This window comes from Stegostoma tigrinum, chromosome 4 (assembly GCF_030684315.1).
Source record: "Stegostoma tigrinum isolate sSteTig4 chromosome 4, sSteTig4.hap1, whole genome shotgun sequence".
Classification (NCBI taxonomy): domain Eukaryota; kingdom Metazoa; phylum Chordata; class Chondrichthyes; order Orectolobiformes; family Stegostomatidae; genus Stegostoma; species Stegostoma tigrinum.
The window spans coordinates 39288529-39309885 of record NC_081357.1 but is presented as its reverse complement, the minus strand read 5'-3'; the positions used below and the strand labels follow the sequence as shown (position 1 = coordinate 39309885).

Here is a 21357-nt window from a genome sequence, read left to right as displayed (position 1 = left end):
AGAGTCATAATCACTAGCGTAAAACATGGCACCCAAAGAATAGTGGGTTACTGAAACCGTACATCAGCAAACAATGCAATGTGAAGTGGGCAGGGAGGAGATTGAATTGCTAGAAGTGATGGAAAACAAGAAATAATTCCTTACACATAATCATAAAAATGTAATCATAAAAACCTCATTCATAAACAAGTTTTTTTCTCTTAGTGAATTTATTGCAATCTTCATTTTAATACAAAATACTGCTTGTTATCAGAATAAACTTGCCATCTCAAATCTCTTTCTTTAAATTTTTTACCATAATATTTTACCAGATATTCTGGTTCCCCTCCATTAAACACATGCCCTAAAAAAATGCGATTGTCTTTTGGTGATCATTTGTGAAAGTTATTCTTCTGTGCTTGCTTTCCTGAAAATTTTCCTGTATTGTGTGTTATCCAACAACTCCTGTCTTATATCGCAGAATCTCTTCCCAGTACATTATGCCTGTCGACCATTTTAGTGCTGGAGAACTTTATGTTCTTTAAGCAGGATATGTACGTATAGTGTTCTTGAATAATTCCCCAAGTTGAAACATTACATTTCCATTTGGCTTTACATTCTTGTAAATTCATAATAAATCACCCTAACAACATTAATTTCATGATGTTCCCACATATTAAATTACCAATGCTATTCATAGAGGCTATTGCCAGTTTTGTCATTGTAGTAATGGCAGAAAAAGCCATTTGTGAATCAAATTTCCTCTTGTTCCTTTGCTCTCATTACATATATTTTTGTGCATGCTTTAATTAAGGGATAATGAAAGTATGGAATTTATCTGGTCCCATTGTAGAAGCATAATTTACTCCAATGAATAATATTTACTTCTAACTATTAATTAGGTCATGCCTGCATGGGTTTCTCCTAGCAACATGAGTACAGGCTCTCAATATCAGAACAGGTTACATTACACCTACAGTGGATCACAAATAAAATGGAAAATATGCTGCTGCTAATCAATCACAGTCTTATGTAACAGCACAAATGCTCTTCCCAATGTACATTAAACTTCATTTTTCAATTGTAATGGAATGGGCATCTGCTTTGTCAATGGATTTGAATCACGCGCATTATTTAACATGCTCTGCATAATTCAGTTTGTTCTTTCACAATAGAACAAAGTAGCTTAGCTCTCAGCGCTGAATTTCTTAAAGCACAATTTTCTGCTTTCTTTCCATATTTTGAGCCCATTGCTCTATAATCTAGATAAAATTGTGGATATATTGGCTACTTCCATCGCTAGGCGTTTTCTTGGTTGGGTGGGGTGGGCAGCAGAGATGAGGGGTGCCCAGCCCATCTCCTTCCAGCTCAACCCTGTCCTGATCCCTGTCACCTGACTTTGGGCCTAATGAGGCCTTTAACAGCCCAATTAAGGGCAATTGCTCATTACAGAATTGTACGTCACTGACATGTAGCTACAAAATTTACATGGCTCATCCCCTTCAGCTTCTGGCTAGCTGCAAGCTCCAGAACTTTAACAATGGGGAATTCAATGATAGGATGCAAATGCATGTCACGGGGCAACAGTAAGATTCTCTCTTGTTGGAAGTAATAACTTCCTGGCACTGTTGATTGATGGTGGGGGAATTAGCTGGATTTGATTTGTTCAATCCTGTCTATCACAAAATAAAACAAAGAATTGCAGATGCTGGAGAATGAAACAAACAAAACTAAAAACTGAAAAGAACTGCAGATGCTGTAAATCAGAAACAAAAAACAGAAGTTACTGGAGAAACTCCAGTCAGTCTAGCAGCATCTACAGAGCAAAGCAGAGTCAATGTTTTGAGTCCAGTGACCCTTCCTCAGAACTTCTTCCTTCAAGTGGAGTCTAATGGCATCATGATAGTATTTCAAAAGAACAGCAGGCGAGTTCTTCTTGGTTTACTAGTCAATATTAATAACATTAGGTCCTCTTATGGCACAGTGATAACATCTGAACTGGAAGGCCCAGGTTCAAGTCCCACCAGCTCCAGAGGAGTGTAAAAACACCTGAATAGGTTGATTAGCAAAATAGATTTTTTAAAAAATTGAACATTGTTTATTTGCAATTCCTAATGGGCCCCCTTGCATAACAAGTTACATCCAACAGCTTGTTTACAATATGCTCACAACCAAGGCCACTCTATTGACTCATGGTATTAGGAATGTCTGACAGTGTAGCCACTACTGCTCCCTGAATTGTGGAAGTGCCTGCTTCATTTTGTGTTTGCTCCCAAACAGTAATGTCAGAAACAAGGTAGACAATTTTGCTGTTTACATTAGCTTCCTGTCTGGAATGTGATAATGACTGGATAACCTTTGACATTATTCTGGCCGAGGATAAATAATTGCAATCTTTCACACATACAAAACTTGCAACACTGCCAGTATTAGATATGATCCTGCAATTGGACAATATTTACTGGTTAATCCTGTGTGTGAGAAGGATTATACTGACAACCAATTCAGGTTTGCATGTGCGCGCCTGCTGAAAACTACATTTATTTAATACACTGAGCTCTGTTTTTTTTCAAACTGCAAAGAACATGTACACACACTGCACCTATTTCAATGCAACAAACTAGGTGCAGCGTTTCTCAGGGCAATGCTTAAACCGTCTGGTTTAAATTTACTCAAAGCCTGGCGGTTAACTGTCAATTATCACTAACTAAGGCAATCGCCATGGCAATGTCTCAGACACATTGCCAGTCAAATCAGCTCTCACCTTATTCAATATAAATGTCTATTTTTCCCTTGATTTGTATTCTTGTGACAAGGTATAACTACAAAATGAAAAGCTTTGGAAAAATATATTTTAAACAGCAATACTCAAATTGTATATAAAAATGTATGACACAGCTTTTGCCATATACACACCCCAGCATACAGTCATTGAGGTCTACACCACAGAAAAAGACCCTTCAGCCCATCCTGTCTGTGCTGGTCACAAGCAACAACTCATTCTTCTAATCCCATTTTCTAGCTCTTGGCCCATAGCCTTGTTTGCTCCCTCTACCACCCTTATAGTAAGTAGGTTTCGGATTCCCACCACCTTCTGGGTGAGAAAGTTTTTCCTCACATTTCCTCTAAACCTTCTACTCCTTCCCTTAAACCCATGGCCCCTGGCCATTTCTCTTTCTATTAAGAGGAAACATTTCTCCTCTGTACTCTCTGCCCCTCAATTTTATGGATACCAATCATGTCTTCTCTCAATCTCTTCTGGCTCTACTGAAAATAATCCCAGTCTGTCCAATCTAAATAATTGAAACTCTCGAGGCTAGACAACATCTTGGTAAATCTCCTCTGCACCCTTTCCAATGCTATCGCACACCTCCAAAGTATGGATTTCAGAACTGCATATAGCTAGCTGTGGCCTAACAAATGATGTTTTTAAACAATTCTTGCTTGACCTTTCTGATATTAAACTCTCTAAAGGCAAGTACACCATATGTATTCTTAGTCACATTATCCACTTAACCTGATACCTTTGGGGACTAGCGTATGTGCACACCGAGGTTCTTCTGATACTCGATGCTTCCTAAGGTCCTACTGCTCGATTTCTCTCTCCTGTGCCAGGCTCAGTCCCTCAATCCCCGTGGCCTGCACACTGCTGTCTTGCTGCAGACTGCCATCTCTTTCCTCTGCACTGGCCTTGGCTGAACTTACCAATCAACACTCTTACATTCAAATCTAAATCATTTATTTAAACCAAGGGCTCCAATACTGACACCTATAGAAACCCACTGCACAAAACCCCCTCTCCCCGACCCCAAAATCAACTCGTGTGTCTGGGGCGTGAACTACATTGTCCATATGCTGCAGATTTCCGGGACTCTGGAGTGCAGAGAGGAGAAAATGCCTGGAACTCACTGTCATCTGGGGCACTGGCTGATTCTCAGAGGATGTCAAGGCTTTAAGAAAAGTGCAGACTAAATTTACCCTCTGGTACAAAAGGATGAAACATTTCCGGCACACGGAGAGACTAGCAAAACAGAGATTGTTCTTTTTTTAAAAAATGAGACAGGGTTACACTCATGGCCTTGCTACAAGCACCACCACAGCACACTGGGTTCTAACAACATCAACTTTGTACAAGGTTTCTCACTACAGATAAATAAATTATGTTGCTCAGATGTGTTTTTTTTGCAGTATGACACATTTCACTCTCTCCACAGATCTGTACACACATTGGTCTTCAGTAATATGCTCCAAATTGATAGTACCAACAAAACTCAAGTTATTACAGACTTGCATTCATTACCATTGCAAACAGCAGCAAGAAATTACGTGGAAATTCTCAGTAATGAATAGTTCTCAATATTGAAGCGGCACACATCTCTTTTCTTTAAAACTTTTCTTTCTTTCTCCAACAATTATTTTTTCTCCCTAAACGTGCAGACTCAAGGGGAATAAGTTTCCAACTTCACACAGGAAACTTCATCCACTGGCAACACATATCAGGAATTAAGGCACAAATTACACAAACTTTTCTGCGGATAGGAGTAAAACAATCATTTAGTATTTGCTCACCTAGGATCTCTCCCTTTTGGATGTCCTTTTGAGATGACATCATCGACTGTTCAAGGATTGCTGGAGCAAAGTGGTCAGCCATTCCTGCTGACATAATAGGAATCCAACACAAGGATTCAACTGAAGAAAAGAAAGATGTTTACTCAAATCATAAGATATAGGAGCAGAATGAGGCCTATCGGCCCATGAAGTCTGCTCCACCATATGATCACGGCTGATATGTTTCTCTATCCCATCCTCTTGGCTTTTCCACACAATGTTCGATCCCCTTGCTAATTAAGATCCTATCTATCTCTATCTTAAATAAACTAAAAAAAATTGGCCTCCTCTGCAGCAATGAGTTCCACAGATTAACCACCCTCTGGCTGAAGAAATTCCTCCTCATCTCACTTCCAAAGGGTCATCCCATCATTCCGAGACCGTGCCCTCAGGTCCTAGAATCTCCTGCGAGTTGAAGCATCATCTCCACATCCACTCAGAAACTTACAGAATACAGAATAGACAATCAGAACCCCCCTCATCCTTCTAAACTCCAAGGAATACAGACCTAGAGTTCTCATCTGTTCCTCACATGATAAGCCCTTCATCCCCAGAATCATTCTTCTAAATCTACAATGAGCACCCTCCAAGGCCAAAACATCCTCTACTCTTCCTACCAAAGTGTAAAATCTCTCACTTTCTTGCACTGCACTTGATCTGTCACTTCTTTGCCCACTCTCCTAGCTGTGCAAATCCTTCTGGAGCCTCCCCTGCTCCTCAACACTACCTGTCCCTCCATCGGTATTTGTGTCATCTGCAAACTTAGCAACAATGCCCTCAGTTCCTTCACCCAGATCATTAGTGCATAATGTGAATTGTCGTGGTCCCAACACCATCCCCTGAAGAACTCCACTAGTCACCACCTGACATCCTGAGAAAGACCCCTTTATCCCCAATCTTTGCCTTCTGCCATGCAGCCATTCCTCTATCCATGACAGAACTTTGCCTCCAGCAGCTTCCGGTGCAGCTCTTGTCAAAGGCCTTCTGGAATTCCAAGTAGATCGTGTCCACTGGCTCTCCTTAGTCTAACTTGCTCATTACCTCCTCAAAGAATTATAACAGATTTTGTCAGCTGTGAGCTCCCCTTGACAAAGCTGAGCTGGCACACCTAGCCTCATACTGCCGTGCACTTCAAAGTACTCCACAGTACCTTACTTAATAATGCACTTTAGATTTCCATCCTACCAATGACAGAGTGAAGGCTAACTGGACTTTAGCTTCCTACCTTCTGCTCCCACTTTTCTTAAGCAAGGGTATTACATTAGTCATTTTCAACCGCTCAGGCCCGTCCCTGACTCCAGTGATTCCTGAAATATCACCATCAAGGTTTCTACAATCTCCTCAGCTACCTCCTGCAGAACTCTGGGGTGTAATCCATTTGGTCTCGGCGATTTATTCATTTTCAGACCTTTCAGTTCCCAGCACCTTCTCCTTAATGATGGCCATTACACTCACATCTGCCCCCGACTCTAAAGTTCTGGTATGCTGCTGGTGTCTTCCACTGTGAAAACTGATGCAAAGTACCCACTGCCGTTTCTTCATTCCCAATTACTACTCCTCCAGACTCATTTTCCAGCAATCCAATGTCCACTCTAGCCTCTCCTTTACTTTGTAAGGTATCTCAAAAAAGTTCTGCAACTTTTTTTTTGTATTACTAGCTAGCTTGCCCTCTTATTTCATTTTCACTCCCTTATTGCTTTTTTCAGCTGTCCTCTGCTGGTTTTCAAAGGGTTCATAGTCCTCGGGCTGCACTCTAATCTTCACCACATTGTATGCTTCTTCTTTAGCCTTCATGCAGTTCCTAACTTCCCTTGTCAGCCACAGTTGCCTTGCCCCCTCCTCAATGTTTCTTCTTCCTTGAGATGAATTTCTGCTGAGTTTCCAGCATTACACCTGCCTTTACTGCTCCAGCATCTTCCTCGCTACGCTGTCCTCCCAACCAATCCTGGCCAGCTCCTCCCTCATGTCTTTGTAGTTACTTTACTCAGCTGTAATACCGTTTTACATCGGATTCCAGTTTCTCCCTCTCAAACTGCAGGGGGAGCTCTGTCATATTTTGATCACTGTTACCTTGGGGCTCCTTCACGTCCAGCTCCTTTAATCAAGTCTGCCTCATTATGCTCACCCAAATTCAGAGCTACCTGTTCCCTAGTGGATTCAATCACAATCTGCTCCAAAAAAACTCTCAGGCTTTTCATGAAGTCCTTTTCCTAAGATTTGTTATCAAGCATATTTTTCTAGTCCACCTGCACTGAAGTTCTCGCTGATTATTAGTGCCTTCCTTACTGGTCTTTTCTGTCTCCTGATTTATTTCCTTCCCCATATCCTCATTCTTGCGAGGAAGCCTGTACGCAACTCCCATTGGGGCCTTTTTTCCATAACAGTTCCTTAACTCTAGCCACACAGACTCTATGCCTTCTGACTCTGTGACTTCTTGTTATTGATTTAATTTATTTTCTTACTAACAAGGAAGCCCCACCTCCATCGGCTCGTCCTTTCAAAAGGATATGTATCCTTGGATATTTTGTTCCCAGCCCTGGTCCCCTTGCTGCCACGTCTCAGATACCCACAGCATCATACCTGCTAATTTATATCTGTGCTACAAACTAATTTATCTCGTTTCGTATACTGCATGCATTTATGTATAACATCCTCAGTCATGCGTTGACTGCCCCCTTTCTCATACTCGATGATGCTGAAGAGTTGAGATGGTGAATGGGGTGGGGGAGAGACTTGAATTAATGGTGACCAATGAGGGGCTATGAAGAGGAATGCTGGCTGTTAGAAAACTGTGCTGGAGGAGTTTGGGGCAGAGGTTCGGGCAAGTCTTTTATATTTAATGCATCTGCTAAGTGAGCCTCATATAAATCAGGCCAATGTTGTCAGTAGTGTGTGCTGCTGCTGGTCTTTGTATTCATCACCATGTTCAACACCCACTTTGCTTTAGAAAAGACTGTGCCTCACTCCTCCTGCAGCTGCAATATTCTGCAGATAGCAGAAGATCACCAACATTTTAGAAACTTTGATCAATATTTACGTTCCCTACCTATCAATGGCTTATGTCACAAGGTTGCTTCTGCTTACATATGCCAGCATGCATAGACCAGAGGCTACCACTATTCCAGTCCCATTGCACAGCTTGGGCAGCTCTGTCCTTTTCCAAAAGAAAGTACTTGGACATAAATTACATTCAAATATGTTTGAAGCAAAAGCCACCTAAAGTGATGCTACCTTCTCAGTGCATCTCCTTGATGCAATGGCCAAACAGAGGCTGTTTATTATTGTCGGATAAAATCAATATATGATTCAAAGGGCACATATTTCTCCATATGGCTTAGTTATTTTAATGTACAAAGCTGTAGAATAACAGTCAATTCAGTGTGTTTTTTTAAGATTAGATTAGATTCCCTACAGTGTGGAAACAGGCCCTTCGGCCCAACAAGTCCACATCGCCCCTTGCAGCATCCCACCCAGACCCAACCCCATCCCCTTATAACCCACACACCCCTGAACACTACGGGCAATTTAGCATGGCCGATCCACTTAGCCTGCACATCTTTGGACTGTGGGAAGAAACTGGAGCACCCGGAGGAAACCCACGCAGACACGGGGAGAACTTGCAAACTCTGCACAGACAGTTGCCCAAGGCTGGAATCGAACCCGGGTCCCTGGCGTGGTGAGGCTGCAGTGTTAACCACTGAGCCACCGTGCCACACTTAATGATGAATTTTAAAAGAATGGACTTGAGACAACAACAAATCAATAACCACTCAGGAAATATTCTGCAAGAAAATATATGATAATTACTTAAAGCTGCACAGATAAGTTTAAATTTGTGAAGGGTGGTTTCTAGGACAAGGTAATAGCAAATTTAAAGACAGGTGACAGTTTCAGAAGACAGACAAATTGAGACAGGACAGCAATGTTATGGAGGTAGATGAACACAATCTACTTGATTGGTGGTGAGAAGGTCAAGATTGTGAATTGTTTACCTACAGACATATACCGCGAGGAAGGACAGAGTTGGTGGTGTTTCTGGTGGAAGTCAAAGGCTATGTCTTTAGTTCTTAGAAACATAGGAAGTCTCAATATTTACTTGGAGGAAATTTTGCCAGATATTGGACCATCACAGACAATACAAGAAGTTGAGCAAGAGACAGGTGAGACAGTGCTGGTGTCATCAGCGCACATTTGGAATCCCTTGGCAAGTATGGCCAGAAATGTCGGTTGAATAAAAATTTCACAGTTAATAAAATCTACGGCACACTCTCTCATTAGCGAGTCATTGTGATCACTATTTCAGGCCACTGAGAAATGTTTACTCTGAAATAATAAATATGGACATTCCTGAAACATATTGCAAGGCATTTAACTGAGACACATTGCATAATGTTTATAGCATGGAAACAGGCCATTCAGCCCAACAGCTCTGGTGAACCTTCCACACCAAACTCATTGACACATATTTCAGAGAAATCTCTCAAGGAAGAAATTCAGATGATCTAATTGAAAAATAAATCAGGTGGCTGGGCCGAGATCTATGAAATAGGTTACAGCTCTGACATCTTATGCATCTTACCTTCCTGAAGTGGACCCATGCTTCATGCTGATAAATCAAATATCCTCCCAGGTCAGAGGTCAACTGACTTCTATCAATGTAGTTGTACAACTCAAAGACTTCATTCATGAGCACACACTAATATTGGAGGAAACAAAGTGTTACTTGCAGCAGAGATAATGGGAACTGCTGATGCTGAAGAGTCCAAAATAATAGTGTTCATCCAGCTTCACACTTTGTTACTTGCAGCAGATATTTTGTAAAAATTCAACTGTTCCAAAAAAAAAATGGACTGCACATTCAATTTTACATTCAAGAGCAATAATTCACATGATGTGCTGAACACAAAGACTAAAAATAAAACCTCTCCAGACATGATAAAAAATATCAAATTTGTTGCTTTTAATGTGTTGAGGATTGTCATGCTGAATGATGGCATCTTATATTAATAACTTTTAAAGCATAAATTACTCAGCATGGTATCTTTTGGATTTTTCAAACAAATATTTGTGGACTGCAAAGATGGTGACCAAGAGCACCCTGCCTCCTTACAGTGCCAATCTCTGCCATGTTACAGTGACATAGTTGGAGTGTAGTAAGACAGAATGTGCAATAATAGAAACTGAATGAGGTCAATGAATTTTGAAGGTGAGATGGGAAACTAAGGGCATTGAAGTGAAGGAAAAGGAAACTTGATAGGAACTGGAACAGCAGCAGCTGGGCATAGTTTCTTAATCCGGTTAATTTAGTCACAAGAGGACTTGGGGTGTAATGAACACCAGAAAGCTATGTAGTTTCACTTGGTATTGTTTCCTTGTGCATTAGGAGCAGCAGAATCATACCACAGGAAAAGTTTGGTTGTCTTCTTCTATAGCTTCCTTGTCTCCCATCTTCCCGAAGCCAGCAGAGCCCCATCCCAACACAACCGTTCACCTGTTTGTGAAATCCCTATCCCAACTCCCCATGCCACACAGCACTGGGTTCGTGTCACTCTGATATGATCTGAGGTGTCAGGGTTCAGAGGTTAAAAATCTCCCACGCCTTAAGTTGCAAGACAGTTTGCCTGCACAACATTTGCCAGGAATGCCTAAACACTCTGATGTCTTGGTGATTTTTAAAAAATTCATTCATGGAATTTGTCACTGGCTGGCCAGCATTTATTGACCAGTCCCTAGTTGCCTTTGAGAAAGTGGCAGTGAGCAGCCTTGTTGAATCACTGTAGTCCATCTGGTGTAGATACAACTACAAGGCATTAGGTAGTAAGTTACAGGATTTTGACACAGCAACATTGAAGGAACAGCAATATAGTTCCTGGATGATAGTGGTCATGGGTTTGGAGGATGCTCCGAAAAATGCCTTAGTGATTTGTTGCAGTGCACCTTGTTGATGGTATACACTACTACCACAGAGCGTCTGTGGTTCAGTGAGCATTGAAGGTATTAGATGGGTGTCTATCAACTGGCTACATTGTTCTGGACGATGCTGAGCTTCTTGAGTATAGTTGGATCTACACCCTTCAAGGCAAGAGAGGAGTATTCCATCACACTCCTGATTTATTCCTTGTAGACGATAGACAGGCTTTGGGGAGTCAGCAAATGAGTTACTCACTGCAGGAGTAACTCTGATTTGCTCTTGTGGCCACAGTATTCAAACTGCTGGTCTGGCTCAGTTTCTGATCATTTATATCCCCTAGGATGTTGACTTTGGGATTTCAGCAATCGTAACACCATTGTACATCAAAGGGTGATGGATGGAAGATGGCCATTGCTTACCATTTGACCTACTTCCCACTTATGAGCCTAAAATTGTCCAGCTCACATATAAGATGAAAGGATCTGTGCAGTTAATAGAGCAGGCTGAGGGAGTCAGTGCATGAGTTTTGTAAAAAAACTGGTGGAAGTTACAAGGCATTACCAATGGTGAGATAACGGAAACTGCTGCTTTTCCAATATCCAGGGATCGATGAACTCCTAGACATTATGCTGTGGGAATCATTGCAGGCAAATCCCACTAATTGTGGAGAGTTCTGCATTAAGCTCCTGCTGGGAAAGCCACCACCAATGAAGTTGGCGGTAGAGAGGATGGGGGAATGCCTGGCCATTGGTGGTGGGATGTCAATTAGCTCATTAAGGACATCCATTATCAAGGAACCCAGCACAAATTAGTGGTGACACCTGAGATCTCATATGTTCTCAAAAAAGTTACTCAGGAAAGTCTAAGTGGATTACTCGGGCCTCGCATGCTGATAAGGGAATGGGTCCTCATGGACAGGTACTCCACCAAATTCTCCAGCAGAGGGTGAGACCTCCATCAGCTCTGCAAAATCTTGTCAACATACATTGGCTGTACCTACATACATTCTACATTTGGTAATGTTTTGAAAAGGAGAAACGTAAGAGTTGAGGGGATAGAAGGATTTGTGCTGAATGGGAGGACAGCCTGAACTGGCTATGCAGAAGTAGACATATATAGAGATTGATGCTGTGTAAATGGATCATTGAGGGTGTAACGGAAGAGAATGAGACAGACTATGATGAGGTAGCAGAAAGACCAATGAAGGAGATTGACCATGGGTCACACAGGGTTTAACTGGTGCCTTTGAAAAGGGTAACTGTAGTTTTTGATGGGATCAGATATATGAGGATCAAGTGCTTGAAGAAGTGTAGTTCTTGTCTTTTCTCCGGCTTGCACAAACAGAATCGATTGGAGAGATGGTGATGGCCAATGATTGAGGGTAAACTATTTATACATGGGGTAAATGATGTTGTCACTTTTGAGGTGTGCAGGGGTGACGTCAGAAAAGATTGAGCACAGATATATAACAGGGAGAGTTTGTGTGATTCTAGGAGGTAACAGAGATACACTCATTATTACACATACAACAAGGCAGAGGTTCATCGCTGAAATGAAGATGGAGCTGGAACAGGGTGTCTGTACCTGACAGATTTGCTTTCTGTACTAGTCAGTATTGTGCAGTGTTATACATATGTACAGATAAATCTCAAAACCTAATTTACACACAAAAATTGATTTTCCTGATATCATTGAAAGAGAAAATTGATCATTTAAAACTTTGAAGAATATGTTTTGTTAAAATACAATCCAAATATCAGTAAAATAAAACTTTTTTTTTACCTTGAATGGTGGCTCTGAAAGCAGCTTCCTGTGGCTTAGGCCTAGTGACTTCAAAATGCATTTTCTAATTCCCTTTGTCTGTGGCTGGAGAGCGTACAAAGTGTTGAATATTCTTCCAATTTGGTGCTAAGTAAAACAAAGGAAAGAAAATCTGATGCAAGTGAAGGATTCATTTCTTGTCGCCCCATGCTTAGTTTAGCCCACACTGTATTCTTAGTGGAGGGCCTGTAGCTCAATGGGTACCAACATTGTTGCATTGGAGCCAGAAGATCTAGGTACTAGTGCCACTCCACAACTTGTTGGTCAAATAAGGGGTACGCAAGATGGGGCCAAACACGATCATACAAAATCTTCCAACACACACCGATAGCAAGCAGTAAACATCCCTACCGCACCAGGTGGCTCTCGCTCATTAGAGAGAAACAACTTGTGGTGATTTTAACCCAAGGGTCACCATGCTTCAGGTAGGGGACAAGGCTGAGAAGGTGGGACCTCAGCCATTGCACGTATTGAACCCACATTGTTAGCATCACCCTGTATTACAAACCAGCTGTCCAGCCAACTCAGCCCACCACCAAGCTGGGGCAGAAATGCCTGGTCAGCCATGTGATGGAAAAAAAGTTGGAACCTCTCCCATCGCGATCAACAGCTCAAGTCCACAGATTGCATGTTCTCACAACAACTCAGAATTCCTGAGTGAGCCATAACACACCACCACCAGTACTCTCACTCCTCGGACAACGTAAGTGGGTGCAATGCAAATATTTTAAGCAGTTAAGTTGCGCAGTGATGTAACTAAGGCTGATAAGCAATCAGCTCCCACTAATTAAGACCCAAGATTATAACACATTATATGTTCCTGTGGTCACTTTGCTTAAAGGCATCTGACTTTAGCATGGTTCACCATCAAGGGCTTGTGGCACGGTGATATTCACCCTGCCTCTGAGCCAGATGGTCCAGGTTCATGTCCCATTTGCCCCAGGCTTTTCTGAAAATGTTGATTTATAAATATTTATAACATTTTACGTTATTTACCTGGATTTCCAGCAAACTGTTTACAATGATGGAAACAACATCTAATTTGGCACATCGGAGATCAGTTACGACAGACACTAGACAATTTGTGGTTTGTGATTCACTATTAAGACAAGAAAATCAATTGTAAATATAAGATTGAACATATTTGCTCAATGAATTTGCCCTAGAAAAAGAATGATTCTACAGTAACTTAGTGAAATAATGAATAATGAAACAGAATTTCAAACTTGGGGTATAAAAGATTCAATGTTCACCTTCCCTCTTTTAACTTCATCCAACCAAGAGAGCAATGGAGGAAGGTTTCATTCCTAACCCTGTAACTGTTACAGGTTAGTGATCATTACGTGTTGGGTAGTCATGGTGCAAATGCAAACTCCACTGGGTTGCAAACCTTTAGTTCAAAAGAAGATCTATTATAGAACCAATAACTGCAGTAATTATTCCCAATTCTGTCCAAGTGAGAAACAATAATACTAAGGGAGAGGGGTAGGCAGGACAAGAGGCCTAGGTTCAAGTCCCACCCTCTCCAGAAATGTACTGTAACACATTTAACAGTTTGATTTTAACAAGATCTCAGAGGAGAAAGGTATCAATTGTTGACAATATGTGGGGCAAGAAGAGAGACCGAGGGTGATCGAGAGGAACACTTTAATGATTTGTGGCACGCTTTGTGTAATACGCTTGTTTAAGGTTTTAAAGACTTATAGCTCAGATTGTGAATGAGGTTGTGGACTTGCTCACTGGACTGGCTTGTTTTCGTTTAGACATTTCATCATCATGCTAGGTGACATCATCAGTGAGGGCTTCGCTGAAGCAATGTTATTCTACTCCACTTGGAATTTATACTGTCCAGTCCGTTATGGTAAGATGTGTCGTTTCTAGTTTTGTTCTATCTTTGTTTGTGTATGGGGTCCATTTCAATGTGTTTGTTCATTGCATTACTGGTTGAGAACCATGCCTCTAGGAATTCCCGTGCATGTCCATGTACACTCGGATAATGAAGGCCATCAGTTTGATGTGGACAAGGTAACAATAGTAGCCCAAGTCAAACATAGACATGCACGGAAATTCCTAGAGGCATGGTTCTCAACCAATAATGCAATCAACAAACATATAGAATTGGACCCCATATACAAACCAATGCAGAACAAAACCGGAAATGACACTACGTACCATAATGGACCGGACAATATACATTCCAAGCAGAGTAGAACAACATTGCTTCATCAGAGGCCTCACTAATGATGTTACATAGCATGGCGACAAAACCAAGCCAGCTTGGTTAGCAAGTCAACATCTTCATAACATACTTGTCCCATAATTTTGTGGTGCTGTTGTGAACTGATGGGAGGGGTGTCATTTATGCACCCTGTGTCCAAAAGAGGCCCCTGCACACAGTGCAGCATACTCCAGCCCATTTGTCTTCCCAAGCCTACCGTCCCCACCATCTTACAACAGGGTCCTCCCTGTGGCTGCTGTTCAATCCAGTCATTCAGACTTGCTAGACCAATCCCACTATAAACCCTTCGACTCACCACATTAGCCAGCTCAAGCAAGGCTCTTTGCTGGAGACCAGTTACATTTCCAGCAGTGGTCACCACTGTTACTATGGGTGCTGCTAAGATCGGGCCCTCTCAGAGGCAGGACTTACTCACAGATGGGTTTACATGTCTTGCTCTGTGCGAACTCATGGCCTGACAGTTATGAAATCAGCTTGGGGCTTCCAGTTACATGGAAGTGGGTTTTCCCTGATTATTAAGCTGTGGAGAGGTCTGGGCCAGTCTGGCCCTAGTATCTGCAGGATCATTGTCTTCACAGCTTATAAGACCTTCGGACCAGAGGGCCATAAGAGATAGGAGTGGAAGTAAGGCCATTCGGCCCATCAAGTCCACTCCGCCATTTAAATCATGGCTGATGGGCATTTCAACTCCACTTCCCTGCACTTTCCCCGTAGCCCTTGATTCCTTGTGAGATCAAGAATTTGTCGATCTCTGCCTTGAAGGCATCTAACGTCGTGGCCTCCACTGCACTCTGCGGCAATGAATTCCACAAGCCCACCACTCTCTGGCTGAAAAAATGTCATCTCATTTCAGTTTTAAATTTACCCCCTCTAATTCTAAGGCTGTGCCCACAGGTCCTAGTCTCCCTGCCTAACTGAAATGACTTCCCAGAGTCAACCCTTTCTAAGCCATACATTATCTTGTAAGTTTCTATTAGATCTCCCCTCAACCTTCTAAACTCTAATGACTGCAATCCCAGGATCTTCAGCCGTTCATCATACGTTAAACCAACCATTCCAGGGATCATCTGTGTGAATCTCCGCTGGACACGTTCCAGGGCTAGTATGTCCTTCTGGAGGTGTGGGGCCCAAAATTGGACACCGTATTCTAAATGGGGCCTAACTAGAGCCTTATAAAATATCAGAAGCACATTGCTGCTTTTATATTCCAACCCTCTTGAGATAAATGACAACATTACATTCGCTTTCTTAATCACAGACTCTACCTTCAAGTTAACTTTTCGAGAATCCTGGAGCAAGACTCCCAGATCCCTTTGTACTTCTTCTTTACGAATTTTCTTACCATTTAGAAAATAGTCCATGCCAGTATTCTTTTTTCCAAAGTGCAAAACCTCGCATTTGCTCACGTTGAATTTGATCTGATCATCTTACTCAATACCTACCCTTAAATTCTCTGAAGCACATATTTCTCGGTTTGTTAATAGAGGAATTAATTTTTAGTATTAATTAATTATTTACAAGTCTATTTTAAACTTGTTGTTGTTCTACAGGACATACAATTCCTCACCAGATCTCAGAATGACAGCATCGCCCTAATACAAGAAACTTATGCCAGACATCAGAACCCATGAAACGTTGATAAAGTTAAGTTCAGATATGACCACAGCTTTTGATTCAATGCTAGTTAAACAGGAATTGCGTTCAGAAGAGGTGTCTTTCCACTTCTGATGGAGCTACTCTTCCATTCAAGCAATTTCCCCTTTCACTTTAAGTCACACCTCATTCCACCAGTCCAACTCAGAACACATTCCTGTTCAAAGTGGATAACTGCTAAACCATCACAAGAAATAAAAAACGTACAAAAAAGCAAATAAAGAGTTCATATGAACTGACCGAAGATGATGCAGAAAATATTTGAGAAGTTCAACAACATCACTGTGCTTTAGATCCGACATTAGCTTGCTATGCTGTGCCCTGGGGAATATAACAATTGGACATCCCTGATGATCAAAACTGCCTGCCAAGGAGACAACAGAAAGTGAAGGGATTAACACAACAATAATCAAGCCAAGAAATCGTTTGAGACATAGATGTTAAATATACTAGAAGGAACGTCTAAGGAAGGACATATTGGTTTTGCAGAGAGACCAAAGAATGTTCACTAGTCTGATACCAGGTATGAAGGGACTGTCTTATGAGGAAAGGTTCAATAAGTTGGAACTCATTGGACTTCATTGAAACATACAATATTCTGAGGGAACTTGAGAGGGTCGAAACTGAAAGGTTGTTTCTTCTTGGGAAGTGTCCAGGACCAGCGGGCATAATGTCAGAATAAACGGTCACCTTTATTCTAAGACAGCTACGATGTGAAATGTTTTCCTTCAGAGGGTAGCGAATCTGTTGAATTCTTTAATACAGAGAGCTGTCGAGGCTGGATCACTAAGCCCATTCCAGGCTGAGATACACAGTTTTAACCAGTAAGGGAATCAAGAGTTCTGGGAAAAAGCAGGAAAGTGGAGCTGAGCATTATCAGATCAGCCAGAATCTCATTGCATGATGGAGCAGACCTGATGGGCTGAATGGTATACTTCTGCTCCAAAGATTTATGATCTTACGCTTTCAAACATGTATTGAAGTGACTATTAGAAAGTCAGAGAGAAGCTAAAGATGAAAATTTGGTCAACACTGATTATTAATGCATCAACACTTTCTGCCACAGAACAGTTTCAGGTAGGGATACCTAATCTGAGCTGGAGGAATGGAAGGTCTCAGGCTGAGAGACCAATTTCTTTGCAATGTAGGAAAGAGGGTCAGGAACTGCCTTGGTGGTATATCTGGATGGTCAGATACGGTGGGGCATCCGAACAGCTTAAGAGTAAATATTTCTCCAATACTAATATTCACTAAGCTGTCTATTAACCCACTGCATCAACCACAAGCAAAACATCAAAGCAGTATACAATGTTGCCTCTAGGTATATCACACTTGTATCCTTACATGCAGCACAGAAAGCAAGCAAAAATAATTTGAAACAACTCAAAGTGCATCACATTTTCTAAAATACTAGACTCTATCTCACCACCAAAACTGCTCATATATAACAACAAATGCTAAATGGGAAAAGTAAACAAAATTAGGCTCACCTGGGATAATGGCAACACCAGAATATAGGACTCGATCCTCAGGCAAGCACAGAAGAGATTTCTGAAATCCTAAGACAAAAATATGGAGTCACAATAGATAAGGTGGCTATTCAGCACATCAAACCCATGCCAGCTTTCTGTCCAGCTATTCAATTAATCCCTTTCCTTCTTTTCAAAATCCCCTTAGACCTGTAAGTTTACTTCGTTCCAGCACCCATTCAATTTCCTTTTTAAAACATTCATCATTTCTGCTCCCATCACCCATAGAGGTTGAGAGTTCCAAGTCATTATCACTCACGGTAAAAAAAAAGTCTGCACCCACTGCCTTACATTTTTGGTCTAAATCTTTAAATATGTGTCCCTTAGTCCAGGTACCATCAACTAAAGGGAAAGATTTTCTTGATCCACCAAATTCAAACTTATTATAATCTTACACATCTCTATCAAATTTCCCTTTCCTCCCTCTAACTCGGAGATTAACTCCAACCTAATGTGGCAGCTAAAATTCCTCATCCCTGGAATCAATTTGGTTAACCTCTTTGGCACCCATTCAAGTGTAGTGACTGAAATTGGACATAATATTCTTGTGACAGTCTAACAGATGTGGTTTACTCAAAGCTTTATAAATGTTCACCAAACTTTCTTGCTTCTGTATTCAATTTTTATTTATGAAGTTAATAATCCATAAGCACTGCAAACAACTCACTTAAAAATGTCCTGCCACATTTAGTGATCTATATACAGTAACTTCTAAATCCCCATCACTGCAGGCATTTTAGAACTGTGTCATTTAGTCTGTGACCTCTCTCCATATTTCTTCTTTCAAAATGTCGCTTAACACTTCTCTGCATTAATTTCATCACTTGTCCACATTACACTAGCCCATCTGTGTCCTGCTGCACTTCGCTGGCATCAATCTCACTGTTTGCCACATCTCCAGTACGAATACAAACTGAGCCATAGAGAACACAACGGCACCCAGGATCGATTCCAGTATAACGTGGATGAGTGTGAAAACCTAGTTTGGTAGGAAAAATAAAATGGCACAGTATTATTTAAATGCCGATAGATTAGTATAGAAAGGAAACTTTCTGGAAACTGGTCTTTGCACACCAGTTAATGAAAGCAAGCAGGCAGATGCAGCCAACAGTCAGGGAGCAAATGCTATGCTGGCCTTCATTGCAGGACAGTTTGAGTACAGGAGCAGGCATGTCTTCCTAAAGTTGGCCTGGACCTTAGTGAGACCACACCTGGAGTAATGTGTGCTGGTTTTGTCTCCTTTTGATGAAAAAAAGATTTTTTTGATTTAGAGGGAAGTGCAATGAAGGTGGACACCTGGGTCCGTCTCTATACTAATCTATCAGTGTTTAAATAATACTGTGCCATTTTGTTTTTCCCACCAAAGTAGATTTTCACACTTATCCACATTACACTGCATCCTGCATGCATTTACCCACCTACTCAGCTTGCCTAAGCTGCCCTGAACCCTCCTTGCCTCCTCCTCACCAATCCTGCCTAGTTTTGTTGAGTGAGAAGACTTGGAAGTATTACATTTGATCCTCTCATCCAAACTGAGGTATTTCATGAATAGCTGGGGCCCCCAAACTTGATCCTTGTGGTATCACACTAATCGCCATGTTCCATTCTGAAAGTGACTGATTTATTCCTGCTGTGTTTCCTGTCTGCTAACCAATTCTCAATTCATGCCAGGATATTACTATCATTCCAGTGTGCTTTGATTTTCCCCACTAATCTCTTGTGTGGAATTTCAGCCAAAGTTTTCTGAAAATCTAAATGCACCACATCCACTGGCTCTCTGTCATCTATACTTCTTGTTACATTCTCAAAAAACTAACAGGTTTCTCAAACAAAATTTCCTTTTCAGAAATGCTTGTTGATTTTGTGTAATCCTGTTGGTATTTTTTAAGTGTTATATTATCATGTACTTTATAACAGACTCCAAGACTTTCCCTCCTATGAAATTAAGCATACTACTCTGTAATTCCCAGTATTTTCTCCTCCCTCCATTTTTAAAGAGTGGGTTTACATATTCCACCCTTCAATCTTGTAGGACTTTTCTACAATCTAGAGAAGTCTAGATACACGCAATGTGTTCACTATGTCCATGGCTACTTTCCTTAGTATGCTAGGGTGTAGATGTGAGAAGTACTCATTCTATGGCATATTGTGAGGGTTGGGGTTGGTCACTGATAATGCTCATGATCCTGACAAGCTCATCAGCAAGGAGTGTAACCAGCTATACAAGCTCGAGCAGCAACAACAGACACTGAGGTGCATCCACGAGACAGAGAACTATAATGGATAGCACATTCAGAGAGGCACTGCAAGTTAGAAGAAAGCAAGCAAATAGGGAATGGGTGACTGCTAGGAAATCCAAGGAGTTCTCATTCTCATTCTTCTTTTTAACTGATCTAAAATCTTATGCAATGGTCACTCTTACCCAAGTTCTTCTCCCATAGACATGTTGTTCACTCATTCCCTAGCAGCAGATGCAGCATTAACTTCTTCCCAGTTGGACAAGAGCACATTGCAAATCAAGAGAATTCTCCTGAACACTTTTCAGAAATACCTCATCACAACGTATCTAACTTCATCCCCTCCCCATCACTCCACTCACCCTTTAACATAATCCCAGTCAATATTTGGTAATCATCATTCTATACTTCTGGTTTCCAACTCCAGTGGTCCGGTTTTAAGGAAGAGTCGCTGGACCCAAAACATGAGCTCCGATTTCTCTCCACAGGGGCTACTAGACCTGCTGAGATTGTCCAGCAATTTGTTTCTGTACCATTCAACACTTCTCATACACCTTAGATTTCCCCTGCAGATCTGCTCCGATAAAACTTTGTTACCATTGGGAGACCTATAAGAAAGATTATACAGTAGCATGGCCAGACCCTAAACTCTAATTCTACATCCACCTTTTGGGTTATATTTGGAGTCTTTTGTTGGAAATATTAGATACAACAACTGCTGCAATTACAAACTAAGCATCAATTAACACATTTGGAGTACTGTGTACAATACTGGTCACCTTGCTACAGGAAGGATATTATTAAACTGGAAAGGGTGCAAAAAGATTTGCAAAGATGTTAGTACCAAGACTGGAGGGTTTGAGATATAAGCAGAGGCTGGACAGGCTGGGACTTTCTCTCTGGTGTGTAGGAGGAAGATGGGTAGCCTTATAGAGGTTTATAAAATCATGAAGGGCATAGATAAAGTGAATAGCAGAGGTGTTTCCCCACCCCCCCAGGTAGGGAAGTCCAAAACTGGAGGGGAAAGATTTGACAGGGATCTGACTGGCAACTTTTTCCACTCAGAGGGTTGCATGTACGTGGAGTCGAGTTGCCAGAGGAAGTGGTAGAGGTGCGTACAGTTGCTACATTTAGAAGTCATTTGGACAGATATGTGGAGAGGAAAGGTTCAGAGGGATACCGGCCAAACACACTGGACTGGCTCAGTTTCGGAAACCTGGTCGGCCTGTACAACTTGAGCCTACGGGTCTGCTTCCGTGCGCTATGGTTCTGTTGCACTACTAATGAGCACATTCCACACCTTCTTTTGATAACCAACATTTGTACTGATATGAGAAATACCAAAACGCTGAAGGTCATTTTGAGTTGGCAGCACGATCT

General features: G+C 41.5%; 1 protein-coding gene across 1 annotated transcript in view; it reads right to left on the bottom strand.

The window, feature by feature from the left end:
- Positions 1–21357, bottom strand: part of LOC125452541 (uncharacterized) — a 92798-nt gene that overhangs the window by 68965 nt on the left and 2476 nt on the right. Inside the window, exons 2-6 of the mRNA XM_048531099.2 lie at positions 17702–17770; positions 16452–16575; positions 13316–13418; positions 12281–12406; positions 9167–9283 (exon numbers count right to left, since the gene is read on the bottom strand). Of these exons, the coding sequence (XP_048387056.1) occupies positions 9167–9283; positions 12281–12406; positions 13316–13418; positions 16452–16575; positions 17702–17770 (539 nt within the window). The remainder of the gene's footprint in view (positions 1–9166; positions 9284–12280; positions 12407–13315; positions 13419–16451; positions 16576–17701; positions 17771–21357) is intronic.